Raw genomic sequence first — 13,125 nt, 5'->3', positions numbered from 1 at the left:
TGGCTCACCATAACCTCCACCTCCCTGGCTCAAACTATTCTCGTGCCTCAGCCTTCCGAGTAGCTGGGATTACAGGCATGTGCCACCACACCTGGCTAATTTTTGTATTTTTAGTAGAGATGGGGTTTTGCCATATTGGCGAGGCTGGTCTCGAACTCCTGGCTTCAAGTCATCTGCCCACCTCAGCCTCCCAAAATGCTGGGATTATAAGCGTGAGCCACCGCACCCAGCCCGCAGTGGGCATTTCTGATTGACGATGATTGTGACCGTGGTCTGTCATTGAATTGACACTGGCTGGGGCCAGGGAGCAAGAGATCTTGGTCTCAGAGGTTTTGTCTGAGCCTGTGGTTTCTAGCTCTGGGCCACGCAGGGCCTGAACTCTTGCTGCCTTTGCAGACCACCAGCATGCACCCCAAAAACGGGGACTGGGAGGCTCCCCTCAGCTACTAGGGCAGAAGCGCTGTGTACAGCTCTCCCGGCAGCCCCCCACACAGGCGGAAAGTCCACCTGCTCCGTCCTAGCCCTTTCTGACTAGTGCTAGTTATCACCCATCTCAGAGCTGGCTCAGGGCACAGAGAGCAGGCCCCAGGATTGTGCTCCCAGCCGAACCGCTGCACACAACATTGCTGGGCATGATAGGGTGCAGTTAGGGTGAGGCAGGGGTCAGCCCGGGACACTGGACCATTTCCAGGAATTGCAACACTGAGGCCCAGCTTCCTGGGCCATTGAGGGCCTCCTTCCTGGGCCCTGCTAGTTCTCATGGCCGCTGGGAAGACGAATAGAGAGACCAGCATGGCCCCGGGGCGCTGTGTTCTGATTCTCTTGTTCATCTGCGATTTGGTGCAACCCTGGGTGTTGGAGTAAAGGGAGCAAAGGGGTGTCCAGATGGGGAACGGTTCGACCTGCACTGCTGTGGACTCGGTGCCACCAGCCAGGGGCCCTGGCACTGTTCTTCATCGGCAAAGCCATGTCTGGCCTAGCCCTAAATACAGGTATCCTCCGCCAGAGCTTTAGGAGGTGCACCCCAATTGAAGCTTGGTCAGTTTAGGAATAAAATAAGGTTTCATCTAAGCCAACTAGCATTTAAACAGGTGCATGGGGAGATTGTGCAGAACCACTGAGGGAGCAGCTGTCTTTAACCACCTCTTTTAGAAGCTGGTGAGCTTGTCAGAAAGGGCTGGTACACACCAGGCCCTGGCACTGACCTGGCTCCCTCAGGACCTGAGCAAATGACTCTTGGTTGCAGTAAGCCTCTGACTGCTGTGAGAAAGCCTGGCCACTGCAAGGTGCCTTCTCTCCTAGGAGTGTGCTGTTCTGGCCCCCAGGCACTCTCCTTCAGCTGCCAGGGTGCTGAGAGGAGCACCCACGACCCTGCAACATTCACTCAGCATGCCAAGGCTGTGTGGCTATGGTCCCCGCCAGGGGCAGTGGCACATGGCCAGGGCCCAGTGTGGCTGTGGAAGGGTCACCCCCTGTTGCGGCCGGCCCTTCTGCGCCCAGGCTCAGGGGACGTGACAGTGAGGGGGACCCCCAGCCACTCAGACTGCTGCCTGGTAGCTGGAACGACTGAGAGTGTAGGGCTCTTTAAAACTCTGACTTCTTCTTTCCCCAGGAATCTGGTACAATATCCTCAGAGGCATTGGGAAGCTTGCCGTCATCATCAATGTAAGTGACATCAGGGACCTTGGCGGAATGGAAGTCCTGGCTGAACTGTCAGGTGGCCGGGGCCCCGTGGAGAAGGAGCTGGGCATGGGTCTTTTGCCTCTAGCCACGGTGCAACCCCAGGCTGCCCGGATTCTCTAGTTATAAATGTCCCTTGACCGCATGGGGCGGGGAGGATGCACTCTGGGGAGGCATAACAAATTCTCTTCAACCTTTTTCTGCAAATTTTGTTTTGTTTGTTTTTGTTTTTTTGAATCAGAGTTTCACTCTGTGGTCCAGGCTGGAGTACAGTGGTGTGATCTCAGCTCACTACAACCTCCGCCTCCCGGGTTCAAGCGATTCTCATGCCTCAGTCTCCCAAGTAGCTGGGATTACAGGCGCCCACCACCACACCCGGCTAACTTTTATATTTTTAATAGAGATGGGGTTTTGACATGTTGACCAGGCTGGTCTCAAACTCCTGACCTCAGGTGATCCGCCCTCCTCGGCCTCCCAAAGTGCTGGGATCACATTCATGGGCCACTGCGCCCAGCCTTTCTGCAAGCTTTGAGCAAAATTCTCCACCATGCCCAGCTTGGCCCCTAAGTCCACTGAGAATAAACAAGAGACAGACATAGGAGGGAAGACAGACAGAGGGAGAGAAACACAGAGATTCCTTATTGGCAATCTCTCTGTTCTCTTATTTAAAGAAAAAAGTTGATTTTTCTCCTTAATCTGAAACGTATGGCTGTTCTGCAGGGAAGGTTTGAGAGATGCTGAAATGGGGCGAGAAGGGAGCACTCATCAGCCTCACACACAGCTCTGCTAAGGATCAGGGCTCCAGGCCCCCAGCCTCCTCCCCAGCATGGCAGCCCCTTCCAGCCTCTCCTATCCCCAGGCCTGCATGCTAGGATGGCCCGGCCCTCAGCCTTCCCCATCGGGGTCTGTCTGACTCTACCCATGGCCTGGATCTCCCCGGGTTTAGCTGTGCCCAGCTGTCCCCAGCACATACTTCAAGCCCAAGGCTGCATCCTAGACATGAGAACCCGAGGCAGCCACGGGGAGTCTGCTGTGCCAAGGGCCCATGGCTCTCGTCCCTTCCACCCTCTGGCTGAGCCCAATCCTCCCCGCCAAAAGTTGACACCGTGCACGTGGGGGACACGGGGCGGCTCCCCAAAGCTGACTGTCAATGCCCCTGCAGGGCCGTGATGCTAAGTCAGGGTCTCAGCAGGCCCTGGGACTCAGTCCCCACAGAGGGCAGGGGGTGACACTCAGCCCTGGAGAAGGGCCCCTCAGAGCCCTCTGACAGTGCCCTTTCCCGATGGGCAACCCTTTCTGCCAGGCACACGCTCCCACCAGATTACAGGAAGGCTGCAGGCAGAGTGTGCACACCGGGCACACGCTGCCACCAGATTACAGGAAGGCTGCAGGCAGAGTGTGCACACCGGGATGGCTCCTTATCCCACCCAGACAAGGGAGCACAGGGCCCTGAGGCAGGGCCCACACTGTGCTGGAGTGGGTGGAGCTGGGAACAGAGGTACGTCCTGTCTGCAACAAGTGGGTGCTGTGAGCAGCTGCGGAGCACAGTGGGCATCTCCTGAGGACAACAGCAGCAACAACAATAACAGCAGGCTGGGCGTGGTGGTTCACACCTGTAATCCCAGCACTTTGGGAGGCCAAGGTGGGAGGATCACTTGAGGCGAGGAATTCAAGACCAGCCTGGCCAACATAAACATAATGAAACACAGTGAGACCGTGTGTCTCTCTCTTAAAAAAAAAAAAAAAAAAAAAAAAGATAGTAGCAGGTAACATTCACGAGGCACCTAGAATGTTCTAGAAACTTCTAGGCTCTTTCCACACACTAGCCCACTAGTCTGCACACAGCCCTTGGAGGCGAGGACTGTCATGGCCCCATCTTACAGGTAAGATACCAGAGGCACAGAGAGGTTAGGTGATTTGCCCAAGGCCACACAGCTATGTGAGAGGCAGCCGTTGGGCCTTGGTTTCCTCTCTTGTAAGGGCACCAGCCAGAGCCAGTGCTATAATAGAACAAGCCGGGTGAGGACTTGAGAGTTTGCAAAGCACTTTTCCTTCCTGCCTCATTTCCTTCTCCAACAAGCCCAGAGGCACAGTGCATACATGGTGTGGGTGTTGTTAGCCCTGTTTTGACAAGAAGAAAATGGAGGCACAGAGAGGTTGGGTGATTTGCCCAAGGCCACACAGCCAGCGAGAGGCGGCCAGCGTCTGCCTGGTGCCTTCTCTCCCAGGAGTACGCTGTTCTGGCCCCTGGGCACTCTCCTTCAGCTGCCAGGGTGCTGAGAGGAGCACCCGCAACCCTGCAACATTGACTCAGCATGCCAAGGCTGTGCGGCTATGATCCCCGCCAGGGGCAGTGGCACATGGCCAGGGCCCAGTGTGGCTGTGGAAGGGTCACCCCCTGTTGCGGCCGGCCCCTCTGCGCCCAGGCTGGGGGTCCCCCTCACTGCCACATCCCCTGCACAGGCCTTCGTGATCTCCTTCACGTCTGACTTCATCCCGCGCCTGGTGTACCTCTACATGTACAGTAAGAACGGGACCATGCACGGCTTCGTCAACCACACCCTCTCCTCCTTCAACGTCAGTGACTTCCAGAACGGCACAGCCCCCAATGACCCCCTGGACTTGGGTTATGAGGTGCAGATCTGCAGGTACTGCTCTCTGCTCCCCTCTTTGAAAAGCCACATTTATTGGGTTTCTGGGAGAGCCCGGGTTTGGATGGGGCTCAAATCAGGGGCAAGTCATGAAAAACGCAAACTTGCTTAAAAAGAAGAATTAAAAAAAAAGGCTGGTGCAATGGCTCACACCCGTAATCCCAGCACTTCGGGAGGGCCAGGCAGGAGGATCACTTGAGCTCAGGAGTTAAAGAGACCAGCCTGAGCCACATAGTGAGACCTCATCTCTACAAAAAAATTTTTTAAATAGCCGGGCCTTGTGGCATGCACCTGTAGTTCTAGCTACTCGGGAGGCTGAGGTGGGAGGATCAGTTGAGCCTAGGAATTTGAGGCTGCAGAGAGCTATGATCGCACCACTGCACTCCAGCCTGGGCAACAGAGTGAGACCCTATCTATAAACAAATAAATAAATGCCTAAGGGGAGGAAATTAGAGGTGATTTACCAGTTCCCGTAACTAAGAAGCCCAGGATAGCTTCAGGCATGGCTGGATCCAGGAGCTACAGTTTGCCATCAGGCTCCATTCTGGCACTGCCTCCCCACTTTGATTTCCTCTGTGTTGCATTGTTCTCTTGCTGGTGGAAAGGATCCCCAGCAGCTCCGGGCTTGAATCGTCTCTGCTCTGCAGCCCCTGTGGGAAGACCTTCTGTTTCCCAATAGTGAAAATCCAGGGACTGAGTCTTACTGCCCCATCTTCAGTCAGATGTCCATCTTGAACCAACCGCTATTGCCACAAGGAGGAGGGCTCTCCTTGGCTTGGCCTAGGTCATGTGCCAGGGTGTGAGGTCACAGAGAATTGGGGGGTCCTACGGAAAACTGGGGTGCTAGGACTTGAAGAAGAGGAGACAGATGCTAGCAGGCAAAGCCTTGAGTACAGAATAAAGAGGAACGAGCTGGTGCGTGTGGCTTCTGACACTGGGAGGACAGGGCTGCTCGTTCCCATGGGAAAGCAGGTTGTGCAACTTCTGCCTGGCCCAGCAGCTGGCACCAGAGCCGTGGCCCAGCCCGATCCTATCTCAGGAGTTGGCAGCTCAGTGCTGAATAGGCCCTCGGAGACTCCCATCCAGCTCCCTCCAGAAATCAAGCTCCGTAGGCAAGGGCCCTATCTGTTGTGCACCCCCCTGAATTCTCCATCCCTGGAGTGGGGTCTGGCACATAGTAGTTGGTCAATAAATGCTTGTGACATAAGTAAGTGAGGGAATGCCCAGACTGAGGCCCAGAGAGGTCAAGTGATTGCCCAGGGGACACACAGCAAGGTGGTAGTTGGAGTGGGCGAGCACCAGGGATGTGGGTCCGGGTCAGGGCTGTGCCTGCAAATCCAGGTGGCCCTTCTCCTGGCCTCCCCGACTGACCTCAGCTTTTAGTGGCCAACAGGGGCACAAACTGCAGCTGAGCCCCTGGAAATCCTGCCCCTCGTGGGGGCATTTTCTGTCCAGCTTTGGGAAGCTTTTCCAATGCAGGGTGGGGACGTTAGCTCCATTCAAGCCACGTTCCAGCTGATGTGTGGCATCCCCCAGATTCAGGGAGCTGTGGAGGGAGGAAGGCCCTAGGCAGAGACCTCACCCTGCCCCCATAGACCCTGGGCATCTCTGGGTCTCTGTGAAAAGAGGAAGGGGCTGGGGAGAACTGGAACATGGGCAGTGATCATGAATGGGGCAAGCCTCCTTCCTGAGGCTCCAATCATATCCACGAAGAGACAAGGTCAGTGGCAGGACCTTGGGGAGAGGAGTGTGAGTGAGCTTGACTCTCCAAGCAGGAGATCAGTCAGCTACATCTAAAGCTGCTAACGAGAACCAGGGGCAGTTCTTTCGAGATAAGGAGGTGAGGACCAAGCAGCAACGCTGGAGGAGGAAAAGCAGCCCCAGACCCCGGTAGGGTAGGGCGGGCCAGGCCGGCTGCCTGACACTCCTCTGCCTGCACCAATGGAATGCTTAGCTTCGTTCTTTCGCAAATGTTTGATAAACTGCTTAAGTTACTTTGATAAAATGTTCAGGGTATTGTTTTGCTGGTTTTTTTGGTTGTTGTTTGGTTTGCTTTTTTTAGAGACAGGGTCTCACTTTGTGGCCCAGGCTGAAGAGCAGTGGTGTGATCAAAGCTCACTGCAACCTCAACCTCCCCGGCTCAGGTGATCCTCCTACCTCAGCCTCCCGAGTAGCTGGGAATACAGGCGTGCACTGCCATGCCCGGCTAATTTTTGTATTTTTTGCAGAGACAGAGTTTCACTGTGTGGCCCAGACTGATCTCTAACTTCTCAGCCTGAGATTACAGTGCGGAGGTTACAGGCACGAGCCACCACACCTGGCTAACAAAGTGCTCAGGGGGTTTTCTTCGGTAGATTCCCTCAAAGAGGGGATGGACTGGAGAGGTGGTTTTCAAACTGTGTTTCATGGAACCCATTCTGGAGTTCTGTGGAGCATGGGCGTTGGGTTGAGGTTCAGGGGGTTCAAGCTTAGGGAACCCTCTCCGACTTCAACCAAGTAGGCTCTGCACTCCTGGGGCCTATTGGAGTTTCCAGTGAGACCTTTTGGGAACAAAGGCACCACTGCTTTTAAAAGTTTGCAACCTCCTGGACCACACGGTCCCCACCCTTGATTCTGTGAGCCCACGGCTGGGCCTGGGGATACTTCCTGCCACATGTGTTTTACACGAAGCCCATCAGGTCCTGCCTGGCCCATGGGGGATCCTGACCACCCCCGTCCGCTGTGGAGAGAGACTCCCTTGGTGCGGGGCTGTGGGCTGCTCACCCAAGAGAGGGCTGCCCTCCCGGAGGCAGCCGCACACCAAGCTGAGCCTCTCCCAGGCGTCCCTCGAGCTGCCTGGCTCCAACCAGAGCCTGAGCCCCGCCGAGTCCCACCCTCCACTCCAGCACCGTCTCTTGCAGGTATAAAGACTACCGAGAGCCTCCGTGGTCAGAAAACAAGTACGACATCTCCAAGGACTTCTGGGCCGTCCTGGCAGCCCGGCTGGCGTTTGTCATCGTCTTCCAGGTGCGTTAGGTCTCTTTGTTTCCAGTTTGAGGATGGGAGCATTTAGGGACCATCCTGTGCCCACAGTCTGGAAAGCAGGAGCTGCTAAAGCCAGGGGTTCAGAGACTCCTCCAGAGCCTTGGAGAACTTGCTCTGGGACACCCGAGGAGGGGACCTGACCGACCCCAGGCCCCCTGCACTGACAGGGCCCAAGACAACCTCATGAGGGAGGAAGGCCAATAGAGGGGCCGGATGAGCACCGGCAGAAGGGTTCTGACTCTCTGGTGGGTTTAATCCAGTAGAAGTATCTTTATTGAAAGAGACAGGGGCCAGACACGGTGGCTCACACCTGTAATCCCAGCACTTTGGGAGACCGAGGCGGGTGGATCACCTGAGGTCAGGAGTTCAAGACCAGCCTGGCCAACATGGCAAAACCCCGTCTCTACTAAAAATATCAAAAATTAGCCAGGTGTGGTGGTGCACACCTGTAATCCCAGCTACTCAGGAGGCTGAGGCAGGAGAATCGCTTGAACCCAGGAGGCGGAGGTTGCAGTGAGCTGAGATCGTGCCACTGCACTCCAACTTGAGCAACAACAGTGAAACTCCGTCAAGAGAGAAAGAGAGAGAGAGAAGAAGAAGGAGGAGGAGGAGGAGAAGGGAGGGAGGGAGGAAGGAAGGAAGGAAGAGAGACATGGAGAAAGGGGACCCCACCTCCGTCCCTCTCGTTCTCACACCATGTCTGTGGTAGCAGGCAGAGTCAGGACAGACAGGAAGGCAGTGGGGTCTCAGATGACCCCAGCCACAGCCAGCAGCCAGGGGACCCAGCCCCAGCTGGCCCAGTCTCTAGGGAGGGGTCTGCGCCAACTCTCTGAGGCCAGAGGGACTCCCAGTGGAGCGGGACCCCAGGCTAGGGTGCCAGCTGTGCACCAACAGCTGGAGTCCCAGAGAGGGGGTATTCTGGGCTGTGGGCATCGCCAAGGTTCTGCTCGCAGGTGTCCCTCTATCATCGATTAAGTCGATGCTAGGAAGGAAGTGGGCAAAGGGCTCTGATTCTGGAATCCCCAAGACTGGGTTCAAGTCCCAGTTCTGTCACAGGGCAGGCCCTTCCACTCCTTTAAGCTCAGTGGCCCCGTCCATCAGCTTTTCACAGCAAGCGGTGCAAAAGGTGTGTGGGGCTGGGTTCCGCAGACCAGAGCCTGAGAGCCCAGCAAGGAGGGGTCTCGGCCAGAGACAGCCCAGCCACAGCTGGGGACCGGGAGCACCAACCAGGAGAAGACGCCAATCCAGGGGGCACCAGCACCGCCTGTGGCGGGAACCTGCTCAGCTGGGGGGTGCTCACATATGCTCGCTGGACAGATGTTCAGCAAACAACAAGATTCTGTTTTTCCATAAAAACTGACTTACGTTGCCTTCTATCCACCAGAAATGTCTCCATGGAGGTGGTAGATGTTCAGGGAGACCCTGGGAGGCTTTGCAAACTGTAAAAGTTTGATCCATTTGTGGCTATTTCCAGTTTCATGCTTTTCCCCAAAGCTCGATGCTTGTTAGATTTGGCGATACGTAACCCATCAGGTCACTTCCTGAGTCTCCTGCTCAAGGAATTCAGAATGACTCAGATGATTTTCCCAATTACTGAGTTCAGATTTGTTCGAGAAAGTCGGCCAACATTTCCCAGAGGCCTGCCAGGTGGTTCTATGCCTCCTTTATACCTTCTGGGAAACTGAGGCCCAGGGAGGTCAACGGGCCAGGAGGTCGTGGAGTGGCGCTCCACCGGGTGGGGGCCAGGCAGAGAGGTCGGGAGCACTTTCCCAGGCGCCATCCTCCCCGCTGCCACGCGCTGCTTCTCCTCCTTCCAGAACCTGGTCATGTTCATGAGCGACTTCGTGGACTGGGTCATCCCGGACATCCCCAAGGACATCAGCCAGCAGATCCACAAGGAGAAGGTGCTCATGGTGGAGCTGTTCATGCGGGAGGAGCAAGACAAGCAGCAGCTGCTGGAAACCTGGATGGAGAAGGAGCGGCAGAAGGACGAGCTGCCATGCAACCACCACAACCCCAAAGCCTGCCCAGACAGCCTCGGCAGCCCAGCCCCCAGCCATGCCTACCACGGGGGCGTCCTGTAGCTATGCCAGCGGGGGCTGGGCAGGCCAGCCGGGCATCCCGACCGATGGGCACCCTCTCCCAGGGCAGGCGGCTTCCCGCTCCCACCAGGGCCCAGTGGGTCCTGGGTTTTCTGCAAACATGGAGGACCACTTTCTGATAGGACATCTTCCTTTCTTCTTTCTGTTTTCTTTCCCTTGTTTTTGCACAAAGCCATTCTGCAGGGAATATTTTTTAATCTGTAGTATTCAAGATGAATCAAAATGATGGCTGGTAATAGGGCAATAAGGTAGCAAAGGCAGGTGCTTTGCAGAAAGAATGCTTGGAAACTTGAGTCTCCCTAGCGGTGAAAAGTGAGCAGAGGCCCCTAGAAACCCTCCTCTGAATCCTCCTAATTCCTTAAGATAGATGCAAAATGGTAAGCCGAGGCATCGCGCAAAAGCTGGTGCGATGCTTCAGGGAAAATGGAAAACCCACACAAGAATAATGATTGATTCCGGTTCCAAAAGGTGTCACCTGCCTTTTTCAGAAGTGTTAGACTTTCTGTCGCCTTTTCCTTCCATCAGCTGAGTGGCTGAGAGAGAAGTGCCTCATCCCTGAGCCACACGGGGGTGTGGGAGCATCTCAGTTATCCCTGGAGAGCTAGAAGGGGACACAGGTGTCCCTGATTAAGCAAGAAACAGCACCCTTGGCGTCCCTGGCAGGCTCCCCGCTGTCAGCCACACACCTGCCCCCATCACACCAAGCTGACCTCAGAGTTGTTCATCTTCCTTATGGGACAAAACCGGTTGACCAGAAATGGGCAGAGAGAGATGACCTTGGAAGCATTTCCACAGATGGTGTCAGGGTTTCAAGAGGTCTTAGGGCTTCCAGGGGTCCCCTGGAAGCTTTAGAATATTTATGGTTTTTTTTTTCAAATATCAATTATATGGTAGATTGAGGATTTTTTTTCTATAGCTCAAAGGTGGAGGGAGTTTGTTAGTTAACCAAATATCGTTGAGAGGAATTTAAAATACTGTTACTACCAAAGATTTTTATTAATAAAGGCTTATATTTTGATAACACTTCTCTATATTTTTACTCACAGGAATGTCACTGTTGGACAGTTATTTTAAAAGTGTATAAAACCAAGTCTCATAAATGATATGAGTGATCTAAGTTTGCAGCAATGATACTAAATAACTCTTTGAAATTTCTCAAGCACCGAGAGAAACATCATTTTAGCAAAGGCCAGGAGGAAAAATACAAATACATTTGTCTTGAACACATCATTGATGTGATGTTACATTCCCTTTAATCTGCCAACTGTGATCAAAGTTCTTAGGTGTCATAGATTTCCATTATTTGCTAAAATCATGCAATCTGATGCTTCTCTTTTCTCTTGTACAGTAAGTAGTTTGAAGTGGGTTTTGTATATAAATACTGTATTAAAAATTAGGCAATTACCAAAAATCCTTTTATGGAAACCATTTTTTTAAAAAGTGAATGTACACAAATCCACAGAGGACTGTGGCTGGACATTCATCTAAATAAATTTGAATATACGACACTTTTCTCACTCGAATGCTGTCTACCTGACGTTCGCCTGAGAAACTCACAGGCCGTCCCCAGAGTCCAGTGACCCCGCAAACTCAGCACTGACTGACAGGCATCTCTTTCCTTTGGTGCCGGCCTGCGCATGGCTCTAAATGTTCTTGGGACTTCATCTCTCTGTACGTGTGTGCATTTGTGCATGCACATGTGTGTGCCTATTCATTTGCATGTGTTTTGCATGTATCGTGCACACATGTTCGCATTTGCTTGTGTGCATGTGCCTGTGTGTTTACATGTTTGTGTACATCACATGTGTGTATGTATGCATTTGTATTTGCTTGTATTTGCATATGAGTGCAGGTGTGTGTGCATGTGGACACGTGTGCATATATGCATGTGTGTGTATATGTCTATGTGTGCATGCACGTGTGTATGCAGTGCATGTGTGTACTTGTGAATGCTTGTGTTTATGTGTTTGCATGGTTTGTGTATGTATTATCTGTTCTCACACTGCTATAAAGAACTACCTGAGCCCAGGTGTGGTGGCTCATACCTGTAATCCCAGCACTTTGGGAGGACAAGGCGGGTGGATCGCTGGAGGTCAGGAGTTCAAGACCAGCCCGGCCAACATGGCAAAATCCCATCTCTACTAAAAAAAAAAAGTTACACAAAAATTAGTCGGGCATGGTGGTGCACACCTGTCATCTCAGCTACTGGGGAGGCTGAGGCAGGAGAATCACTTGAACCTGGGAGGCAAAGGCTGCAATGAACCAAGATCGTGCTATAGCACACCAACCTGGGTGACAGAGTTAGAACCCATCTCAAAAAAATATAAATAAATAGAACTACCTGAGACTGGATAATTTACAAAGAAAAGAGGTTTAATTGACTCACACTTTTGCATGCTTAACAGGAGGCATGACTGAGAGGTCTCAGGAAACTTAACGATCATAGCAGAAAGCAAAGGGGAAGCAAGCACATCTTCACAATGGTGGAGCAGGAGAGAGCGAGCAAAGGGGGTACGTGCTACACTTTCAAACCATCAGATGTTGTGAGAACTCACCCACTATCACGAGAACAGCATGGGGGAAATGCGCCCCATGATTCAACCACCTCCCACCAGGTCCTGCCCTCGACCCGTGGGGATTACAATTTGACATGAGATTTGGGTGGGGACACAGAGCCAAACCATGTCAGTGTGCATCACCCCAGGGTACACACAGATGTTTGCCTTTGCCTGTGTTTGTATATGCATATGTGTTGGTGTGTGTGTGTGCATGTGTGCTGGTGTGTGTGTGCATATGTGCTGGTGTGTGTGTGTGCATGTGTGCTGGTGTTTGTGCATGTGTGCTGGTGTGTGTGTGTGCATGTGTGCTGGTGTGTGTGCGTATGTGCTGGTGTCTGTGTGTGCTTGTGTGTATGCACAGATGTACCACATATTCCTCTGTGTGTGTGTGTGTGTGTGTGTGTGTTGGGATGGGGGATTGTGGTCACACTTTCTAGCAGGCTCTTCCAAGAACCCCATATCTCGACCTCTGATCCTACAACCCAACAGACTAGTATTTAGGGTTTCATGGACCCCAAATTTCTCCAAAACCTTTTGGGACTGACCTTGAGTTGTCAATGTTTTCATCTGGGCAAGTGGGGACATTTTTTTAGAACCATCACCTATAATCACTATCACTTCATAAAAGAACGTGTATTTTTAACACCAAAACGTCAGCAAAGCAGTATGGCGCTTCGGGCTGGGGACAGTGTCCTTGTGCGGCCCTCAGCGTGGGCCACCTTCCCTTCACCGCCAGGACAAGGCAGGGCCTCTTCCACCCTGCGGCAGGCCTCGGGCGCCCCCTTGTGCTGGCTCTCCTCAGCACAGCGCCTCGCACATCCCCTAAAGCTTGGGCCCCACATTCTCGATCCTGTGGGGAGGGCTCAGGGAGAACGGCACCCACTTTCTCCATCATGTAGGGAGGGCTCAGGGAGAATGGCACCCAGGATCGGCATCGCAGGAACCCGTTCCCTCTACCCTCCTCTCTCCATGGGTCCTCCCAGAGTCTGGGAGGGCACAGGTGGGGACCTTCAGCCACATCTGATAGATGAGGAAACAGGCTCTTGACCAAGATCTCAGGGCACTTTAATGCCAAGTCTGAAGGCCAGACCTCATAAACATGTATGGAAC

The 13,125-nt window shown here is 53.4% G+C and overlaps 1 protein-coding gene across 3 annotated transcripts in view; it reads left to right on the top strand.

The window, feature by feature from the left end:
* The window catches only part of ANO1 (anoctamin 1), a 223,156-nt gene extending 212,197 nt beyond the window's left edge, over positions 1–10,959 (top strand). For all 3 annotated transcript variants that reach the window (XM_054440756.2, XM_054440758.2, XM_054440757.2), the window contains 4 exons: positions 1,613–1,665; positions 4,144–4,328; positions 7,232–7,337; positions 9,173–10,959. In XM_054440756.2, coding sequence (XP_054296731.2) covers positions 1,613–1,665; positions 4,144–4,328; positions 7,232–7,337; positions 9,173–9,439 — 611 coding nt within the window. In that variant the 3' untranslated portion in view covers positions 9,440–10,959. The remainder of the gene's footprint in view (positions 1–1,612; positions 1,666–4,143; positions 4,329–7,231; positions 7,338–9,172) is intronic.
* Positions 10,960–13,125: the final 2,166 nt, after the last annotated feature.

This window comes from Pongo pygmaeus, chromosome 9 (genome assembly GCF_028885625.2).
Source record: "Pongo pygmaeus isolate AG05252 chromosome 9, NHGRI_mPonPyg2-v2.0_pri, whole genome shotgun sequence".
NCBI classification, from domain to species: domain Eukaryota; kingdom Metazoa; phylum Chordata; class Mammalia; order Primates; family Hominidae; genus Pongo; species Pongo pygmaeus.
This window is presented reverse-complemented; position numbering and strand designations above follow the sequence as displayed.